At 46.7% G+C, this 9,832-nt stretch overlaps 1 protein-coding gene across 2 annotated transcripts in view; it reads right to left on the bottom strand.

Annotated features, from left to right (window-relative positions):
* Positions 1-9,832, bottom strand: part of Galnt18 (polypeptide N-acetylgalactosaminyltransferase 18) — a 332,050-nt gene that overhangs the window by 45,703 nt on the left and 276,515 nt on the right. For both annotated transcript variants that reach the window (XM_026395889.2, XM_026395888.2), the window contains 2 exons: positions 5,155-5,292; positions 51-146 (listed from right to left, as the gene is read on the bottom strand). In XM_026395889.2, the coding sequence (XP_026251674.1) occupies positions 51-146; positions 5,155-5,292 (234 nt within the window). The remainder of the gene's footprint in view (positions 1-50; positions 147-5,154; positions 5,293-9,832) is intronic.

Raw genomic sequence — 9,832 nt, 5'->3', positions numbered from 1 at the left:
CCAGACACCCACTTTACACCCTCTGGCACAGGGCTCTCTAGAAGACTCACCTGAGGTGTCATCCCATGGCAAATGTACATGATGGGAACATTCTCTGTATCTGGCCCCTGATCAAGACACAGATCAGTCTTCAGGGAATTCTGTAGCTGCACATCAGAGGAGAGATGGCCACACCAAAGAGAAGAGAGAAAACACATGCATTAACTCAGGAGAAACAGGTGTTCCTCAGAGCCAATCTTCTTAACCAACCCAAGGTCCCATGAACACCATGGAATCAGCACATGGCAGCTTTTGCCTTGCAGAAAGGTGCAAGGGGAGACTGGCCTCCACCCAGGGAGACATAGTCACATCTCATTCAACAGCAAGCTGGCTTTGGGGAGCTGAGATCTTCTGTGTAAAGAAGTAAGACACACAGGTGTGTAAGCAAGATGGTGCTAGGGTCTTCACCTCTGCCACTTCTTGGGGTCTTCTGGGGTCCTCAAGAGTGGTCTTTACTCTAGAGAGTTGGGGGAAATGGGCAACATGTTAGCTGTTTGTGGCCTTGAAGGTCCTCTAGGAACAGATCTTTCTCTGCTTCCTGCAGATCCAGCAAGGATGTGGCCATGCCCCAGTGGTGGCCTAGCTTCTGAGGGCCCTCCACAGAGGGAGGTCCAGTGGGAGATGGAGAAAAGAGGGGCCAGAGTTGAAGCAGGAGAAGAAAGATGTACCTATCCTCACATCCAGGGACATGGACCCACAGTCTTGGTGATTCAGAACATATCTGGGCAAGAGAGCCCATATTCTACTCCCTTGTGCTAAACCCACTCACAGCTGACCAACCACAGCTGCGTAGAACAGTGCTCCTCTAGCGCCAGCTTAGAATGAATAAATGATTCTGTTTCTTTCCTCCTGTCTCCTCCCCTATCTCTCTGAAATTTGGCCACTTCATCTTTCTCTTATATTGATGGAAATCTCAATGAGATCTGGAGACTGTGGTTAATGGGGGGCAGTCACTAGAATTATGGGGCTATTGAGATTAAGTGTGGGGAATCTATTAGGCCATGTGCAAGCAGAGAAAGCTGGTTATGACCAAGGATGAGATAAAGCATGAGAGAGATAAAATTAGAGGCAAGAGAGCCATTCTGCCCCCGCTCTGGCTTCAGTAGCTCCCTCGCTTGTATGCCCATGGCCAGCCATACTTCAGTTCCTGTGCCCATAGGGAGTTTGTGGTACCTTCCTGCCACCCCCACTTGAGCTCACCTGACTGGGTTTCTCTTAGCAACACAAAGCCCTGTTTAGAAGAGGGGGCTGGAGATCAGAGTCCAGAAAGACAGAGGCAATGAACAAGAAGCAGGTCATCTTTCTGGGGAAGGCCAGGGACAGAGAGCATCTGGGCTTCTGTTGTCCTAATATATGGTGACAGGAGTGAGATGAACTCAGTCAAGGGGCACAAATTTAGTCTTCTCTCCTAGCTCCAGTGGGTGAGGACAGCTTCATCTCACACAGCTTGGAAGTTCTGGGGAAATTGGTATGGATGTGTGTTCACTCCCTAGACAGGGGCCCCAGAGTCAGCCAGGCAGCTGTCCTTTATCATGTTCCCACTCCTGAGCTTGCCTTGTGGGAGGACAGCATATAAACACATTTTGGACTTGTCCTGCACTCACTGAGAGGCAGGTGTCACATCTCAAGCCAAGCACTGGACTCCATCAGCAAGACCTGCTAACTGCCATGGTAAAGAAGAAGACCCAGGTAGCCCTGATGTTAGGCTTGGTTTTTCCCTGGTTTCTAAAGCCACTCTCTGGGTGAGGGGCGGGTGTCTTCTGATACAGCCCTCCCTGGCTCTGTGACCTCTCTCCCCCATAAGCAGGAGGACTGTTGAAGCAGTGTGGAGAGCCAGGCTGGGATGGATTCCTGGTTCCAATTGTGTGGTCTTAGACAAAGCAACATTAACTTCTTCCTGACTCTTCCCTCTCAAATAGGGATAATAATAGTGCCTTCCTCATAGGGTTGTGTGAGGGTTAAGTAAGACGACATCAACAAGTGCTCAGCAATGGGGCTGGCAAACTGCAAATGTGCCATAGCTGCTATTTTACTGCCAGAACCTTCCTGAAAGCCATTCAGGGAAACTAGCTTTTACGACTGCATCTCAGTTCCACATACCATGTGTATCACAGCTACTTCTCCAAATAATCCAGCCAGGTCTACAGTATTATCTCTTTTTAGGATGAAGTAACCATGGTGTAGCAGCAAGCTCCACCTCCCCTCCCTGCCTGTGATGCTTTCCCCACTGTGTGGGCACGTCTCATGTCACCCATTCTCTTCTCACTGGCATAGTGCATTCTTGTTGCTTCTTCGTCTGCCCCTGCCCCCAATTAGTCACCAGGCTGAGTCTCTGTCTTTCTCACTATATAGCACGTGGACTGAGGCACAAGGCATTCACTCCTCGTTCAATGAGTGTATGAAGAAAATGAACACATGAATGGCATTCTGAAATGAGTGGCATCAGAGTTGGACAAGCGGCAGAGCTGGGGGTCTGTCTGACTCCAAAGCCCAGGCTCTTTCTGACATAAAAAATGGCTACGATCCTGAAGCTGTAAAACATGCCCCATGAAATGGGTTACTATAACCATTAAGGTTTTGCACATTGTCAAGGTTACACAGCAAGTAAGTGGCAAAGCAAATGTTCAGAAGCCAGGCATGTCTGTTTCCAGGTGCTGCTCCATCTTTGCTCTCAGCACCAGAGCTGGAATTCATCCAAAGCTACTCCATCTCCTGGACATGAATCCCAGTAATCCAGGGGAAGCCCATTCCCACACAAGGAGGGCCACAGGTCCTTCTGCCTGCACGAGTCATAAATGAGACCTATCAGAGGATTAGTGGGCTAGAGTATAGACTTCACACTGACCCAACTGGGAGACCCAGAAGTTTTGACCTGCAAAATGCAGTTTGGGTAAGAGATGACAAAGAAAAAGAAAAAAAAAAAATCTTTGCAACAGAAAGACATCTGGTCTCTCTATTGTAGAGTGAAAAAGGATAACCAGGAAAAATAATCCAGACCCAGTAAATTCTCTTGCTTTTGTGGCTGCATCTTGCTCCACCCATCTTCACCTTTTAGCCCATGTTAAGGGTTCACTATGTTCTCTGGACAAGCAAACATGTCTCTGCTCATGTAGGAGCCGAGATTCTACCACTGCCATGAACGAAGTGGAGGGAGGAGAGGCTGGCTGTGTTCTGCAAGGAGCCGGCAGATGAACATGCAGGGTTCAGAGACCTCCACCAGCCCTGGGGATGGGACACAGCTCAGCCCTTTGGAACCATGAGTTGATGTGTCTCAGTATGACAGAATGAAAACAGTCCAGGCTATGGACTCAGACAGATCTAGATCACAACCCTGTAGATGCCACTTACTATTTGGCCAACCAAATGTTTCTGGGTCTGGCATCAAAGGGCTACATGGTAAACCTGCTGCATATGTATACTTACTTACTTGTCTTACTTCAAGTCAGACACTTTTACTTGAAGGATGAGAATCCCTTTGGCCAAGATCCAGAAGTATCTTGGACCTTGTGCACACACCTCCACTCTTACTGCTTCCTCTGCATCTCTGGGTAAGTTTGGCTAATTCTGTTCAGTTACTGTCAATAGCCTACTGAGAACTGGAAGTTGACCCTGACTCAGAGGTTTGGAGCCAGCCAATAGTTTCTCTGGAGCTATGGTAGCATCACTAACTTCTCAGGACTGGGTCTAACAGTGGCCAAGGCAGTGGTGTTGCTGGTGAGGTAGAGGGGACCAATGGACACCTTGCAGTACAATATGTTTCCATGGTGATGGCAGGATTTGGAGCTTCAGATAACAGTGGGCAGCAGCAGCTGAGATGTTTTCTGACCTCTGAATTCCATCAGCTTGAGAAGATTAGAGGCGAGAGGCTTTGGGCAGTTCTCTTGGAACATGCCAATCACATCTGAGGACTCTTAGGGAAGGATATGTGTCCTTCCTCTAGGCTGGCCTCCTGGACAACAGAGATTCTGGGTGCACATGTTCTGAGATCCCAGCTTTGGGTACTTTAGAATCCCAGGATGTTAACATTGGGAGGACCATTGAGAACACTGAGTCCAATCCCACAGCAAGGACTCTTTCTGCTCTCAGAACAATGCTCTGTGCATTGAGTTCCCTGCTCAGGCAGGCTTTGAACTCAGTTCAGACCACAGGGCATCAAAAAAGGGGCTTCAATTAGACTCAGTTTTACTGTTGATTATCATTATATACTACGGGCGGGTAACTTTTTGCCTCTCTGTTTCCCCATCTATAACATGGAGATAATATAATAATTTCACAGAATGGTCTTAGGGGCTTAAATCAACAAAAACCAGGTGAGATAGCACCAAATTGATCTGATGCTGTTTAAAATACCTTAAGAGTCGTAGGGTCTTGAGAATATTGGGAAAATGAGAGACTTTATCATGTTCAAAGTATTTTAACCTAGAAAACACATTTATATATATCTCAGATTTGCTTCTATTCTATGAGGACAGTATTAATTTATTCCATTTACCAGATAAAGAAACTGAGGCCCACAGACATGAAAATACTGGATTGGGAAGAGGCTAAGATCTGAGCCAGGTCTGTCTGACTCAAGCCTTATGTTCTGTCTCCACCCCCCAGCCTGCTGCCTCCCACTGGGGAGAACTGCTCCATCCCCATCAAGAGGTGGGAATACCACATCCCTCAAAGTACAACAAACTATTTCTCAGAATTCCTTCCAGGGAGGCTCTGCATATGCATGGGAGCATTACCTTTGGTGGAAGAGTACAGGGAGGTTGGCAGGACCTCAGCCACCCCAGCTGGGAGAACAGTGGGTGTTAATCATATCACTTTAAAATATTCAGCTGGTTGGTTCTTGATATTTTCATGAGTGGAATATGCATTTTGGGGGCCAGAGCTGAACTGCTTAGAACAATCAAGGAGAGACAAATACCACTTAAGGGCCTGGAGAGTTTCTGGCTATGAAAGCAAAGGCTGTCTCGCAGGTCCAGAAACCAGCACTGAGTCCTCAGGTCCACTCTGGGTCCCCTCCGTGGGGCTTTATTCTCTCCCTTCCCCTTCTTCCTTAAGCCTCTTTCTGGTCTTGCTCTCTGTCTGCATTTAAATGAAACCCCAAAGAGAGCGCCTCCTTACCACCCCGTAGGCAATGATGTCTGAGTACATCCTCATCTCTGGGTACACGCTGACCAGGTACCACCGGAAGGTCTTGCACTGCAGCTGTTTCCTCAGAGCCTTCCTTGCGGTGATGTCCCCAATGTCGATTCCTGAGTCCTGCACAGAGACAGAGGTACAGGTACAGCAGAGGCAGAGGTACAGCCACCACCCATTGCATCTTCTCCCTGATTTCCACCTTGGTATGACCCAGTGCCCCCAACCCAAACTCTCAGAGACTGGTGCGAGGACCATGTGGGGCGTTACTTCATGCATCCGCACACATAGCTCAACCCTCCAACCATCCCTATTTGCATTCTGAAACATGGGGACTGTCATTAAAAAGCCATTGAACATAAAGATGCTGGATCCTTAGATTTTTGAATTAAAAAGCTATAGACTAAGTAAAGAAATGGAAAGAATACAGTCTGAGTAGGCTTTTCTCTACTTCAAGAGAAAAGAAGAGAGATTCTGAGCTGTGGGTGAGAGGGACAAGAAGGGGAAAGGAACTGAAGATAGAAAATGTTAATTAACAGTGTTAAGAACCATCTAACAGCTAAGGTTACACAACGCTTCCAGCGTACCAGGCCCTGTTCTGTATGAGACATGCTTATGTATTTGTATTTTCTTATATTTATACAAATGTGTATTGTCCCATTTCAACCTATAAAGCAGCCCTATATATTTTTAATTTATAGATGAGTTGAGATGGAGATTCAGTAACCTCTGGTAATTGGCTCAAAACCCCACAGCTGAGATTTCAACCCAACCAACCTCCATCTAGAGTTTGACTTTCACCTTACCTTATGCATGTGGTAACCCTGTCTCCTAAGGCCAAGTCCTTCTGGGAGAAGGAGGCTCTCTGTAGCATGGGCCTGGTGTCTTAGGGAAGAGAGCTCCAGGCCACCAGGGTGCAGCAGCAACCATGGGGCAAGCAAAGGAGACATGAATGTGTCCATGAATGAGAGGGACAGAGACGTTCCCATATTTCTTGTGGTTCCACAGCAGAGTGGGGAGCACCAAGGATTCCCAGGCCTGCACACTCATGGCTGGGTAGGGCACAGAGCTGGTTAAGCAAGAGCTAGTGTTGCAGCAGAGGACACAGCTGGGGATCAGATGGAGATCAGAGACAGCTCAGAGGCCACCATGGCAGGTGTGGCACCAGAGACCAGATGAGGCATGAGGGGTCTCATAAGATGCCAGCTAGAGTGAAAGCACAGGAAAACAGCAGGTAGAACTGTCTCCTACCCACACTGGCCACCTGCTACCTGGGTGTATGCTACAACTCAAGCACCAACTCCAGTAGCCAAGTCACTGATATCCATCTGGACATGCTCAGAACAAGTGTTGGGAGGGGTTTGAGTAGAAGTAAAATTCAGATATACCAAAAAATATATTTAGGTTTACTCATCAGGGTTCAGGCAATGTAAAGATTTGAACCTGCAGCAACCTGAAGGTCAAGATTCCAGATTTCTGAAGCCCATTTCAGCCAGGACCCATCTTCCTATTCTGAATAACTCACTGTTGATTTGTCTGCTACCCTATCTGCTCCTGCCAGAGCTTGTCCATGGACTGCTCTCTGAGCCCTGCTCTGCTAGACTGTAGCCCAGTCAATCTTATTTCTGTACCCCACTCAGCTCTGTGCTTGAGATATAGCACTGAGATGAGTTTAGAAAATATTTATGAAGTAATGAATACAGAAACTGGTAATAAATGTGATCTGTCCCCAATTTCCACCCCAAGGGATCTGTTATGTATTAACCCTTCACATTTCTCTGTATTTTATCCTTGTATCACAAAGCTGTTCCCCAGATGCATTTATTTCTTCTTCCTGAGGGCTAAGATTGCCTTCACATGACTACAAGTTAACTCTGTATGTTGGCCATTAGCACAACCTGTCTCAGAAGGCCTCTGTGTTTTCTTAAAATTCTGGTTTCCCATGGGAAACCTTTCTTCCTGCACTCAGGAGTGGAATGAAGGTTGTCTCTGCCCTCATGGATTAATTAATGATGAGAGAGAGATGATCGATCTCAGGCCCCCTCTGCTTAACTACTAGGAAGCCCAAGAACCAGCCCCTTTCTTATTTGAAATTTCTGGATATCGAGACCCCTTCCCTTTTCCAGTCTTTTGATTGACTCTTGCTTTTCTGCTTGTCTGCACTGTGAGTTTACTATAAATGGCATCAAATCCTTTTTCAAAGCAAGGGGTCGTAAACTGAGAAATAAGCAAACTTCAGAGAAGGCTGCCTTGGTCCTTATTATTAGAAAACAATAACACAGATTCTTCTTTTTGCTGACTGTTTAGTGTAGTGAATGGAATGCTTTCTTCCTCCAAAATTTGTATCTACTGGAATCTCTGAATGTGACTTCACAGCTCCTTGAAAGATATAATCAGTTTGCAATCTCAAGATGAAATCATCTTGGATTCAGGGTGAATCCTCAATCCAATGACTGATATCCTTATAGAAGAACAGAGAGGGAGATTCAAGTATACAGAGACACAGAAGGGATAGAACCATGTGGAGACAGAGCAGAACTCAGAGTGTTTGAGCTACACCCCAAGGAACACCAGGATCTAGCTACTAGAAGCTGGAAGAGGCAAAGATTATCTGCTAAAGCCACTGAAGACAGCACAGCCCTGCTGAAGTCTTATATTTAGACTTCTGACTTCCAGACTGTGGAAGAATACATTTCTGTTGTTTTAGCCACCAAGTTTATGATAATTTGTTTTGGTCGTCCTAGGAAACTAACAAAGTTAGCCACCCGCAAAATGGCTCAATATCCCTGTCACATGGTCACAAAATTTCATGTAGCCAAACCTAAAGAAGATCTATGACCTAAGCCCCATGGGAATATCCCTGGCACTCAGCCTGTCTGGGAGAAGCAGGGGCTGGGAGAGAGTCCCCAAACCTTGCTTAAGAAAATAATGATGCTTTGCTGCAGGTGAACTTTCTGTGTATTAACAAACAAACTGACTTTCAATAAAAGCAGCAAGGATGCAAGAGCCCGAGGCTTCTCTTATCTCTCATGAATGTGGGACTGAACGTGGTAAGGGAGCAGGTGAGGCGGCCAGCTCTGCTCCATGCACAGCCCAGGGGAGGGCTCAGCCTAGGATCCAGCGACCAAGGAAAGGGTTCACCCTCATGGCCAGCAGGTAGATTCATCCACGAATGAGCGTGTTAGCAAGGATTCACTGAGCTCTGCTATGTGTCCCACCTAGGCTAGGCACGGCGACCCACATATGGATTCCACCACGTATCCTCCATGATCCCACAGTCTATTGCAGCTCTGGACACACACTAAAATCCCCAGAAGCACTTTCCACAAAGATCCCAGGACCCCCTTCCAAACCAATTAAATTTTAATCTCTGAGGGTGGAGCACAAGTGATTTTAAAGTTTAACCACACTTGAGGAGGAGAGAGAGAGATAGAGAGAGAGAGAGAGAGATTGATTTTAGATAACCCAACATTCTTTTACAATGACAGAAACACGTATGGGAAGGGGAAGCACTTCTGCAGCCAGAGCTGAGTTCCTAGAAAGGCCACCAGAACTGAGCTTACAAGGATGGGGTATGGTAGGCATGGGGGCTGGGAAAGAAGTGGAGGATGGGGAATTCCAAATAGAACGGAATGAACAGGCACAGAGGGAAGAAACAGTGCGTTACACACACGAGTGTGGGCAGTTGCCATAGTGCATGTAGTTTATGTGGATCCCCAAACAAGGAGTGGGGAGAGTGAGGCTGGAGATACAGACAGGAAAGGGGAAGGGAAGCTCAGGTGCATGTCAAATGCTGTACTTGGCCCTTGACTTTATACACAACAGGGAGTTGTTTAAAGATTTTAAGCAGGGCAATGACATGGTCATTGTGGGTTTTTAAAAGATAAGGTAGTTTGGAAGGGAAAAGGATTGAGCCAGGGAAGACATTTGAAAGCTGTTACAGAGGGACAGGCAAGGCCTGAACTTAGATGTGAGAAGAGGTGGGAATGGAAGGGAGGGCTCCATGATTGATGGAAAGGATTGAGAAAAGAGGATAAAAGTTTCAAGCTCATGTTCCTGGGAAGACGGTGGCATCAGGAGCTGAGACAGAGGAGCAGAACTGGAGCCGAACTGGGGAAAGGAGATGTGCTCCGTTTGATTGCCAACAGGATCACCAGGAGGAGATGTCCAGCTGGCAGTTGGAGATGTAATTCTAAAAAAAAAAGGGTTAGAGGTATGTTGTCAACATATGGGTCGTAGGCAACTCAAGAGCAGATGAGATTAGCTAGAGAGCTGGTAGATAGTAAGAGCAGTCGGCCACGGCTGCCTCTCCAGGAGCACTCAAGCAACAGGTAAGATGAGCCCACAAGAAGAAAGGAGTAACCAGGAAGAGAAGAGATTAGAGGGTGTTGAATAATGGAGCCAGGGACTTCAGAGTTTCAAGGAAAAGGTGGAATCCTGTAGCTTAAAGACTTTAAAGTATCCATTAAATTAGGCAGTTACAGACACTTCTCAGAGGAGGACATACAGTCAATCAACAAGTACGTGAAAAAATGCTCACCATCTCTAGCAATCAGAGAAATGAAAATTAAAACCACTCTAAGGTACCATCTCAGTCCAGTAAGAATGGCAGTCATTATGAAGTCAAACAACAAGTGCTGGCGAGGATGTGGGGAAAAGGGTA

Source organism: Urocitellus parryii, chromosome 4 (assembly GCF_045843805.1).
Source record: "Urocitellus parryii isolate mUroPar1 chromosome 4, mUroPar1.hap1, whole genome shotgun sequence".
NCBI lineage: Eukaryota > Metazoa > Chordata > Mammalia > Rodentia > Sciuridae > Urocitellus > Urocitellus parryii.
This window is presented reverse-complemented; position numbering and strand designations above follow the sequence as displayed.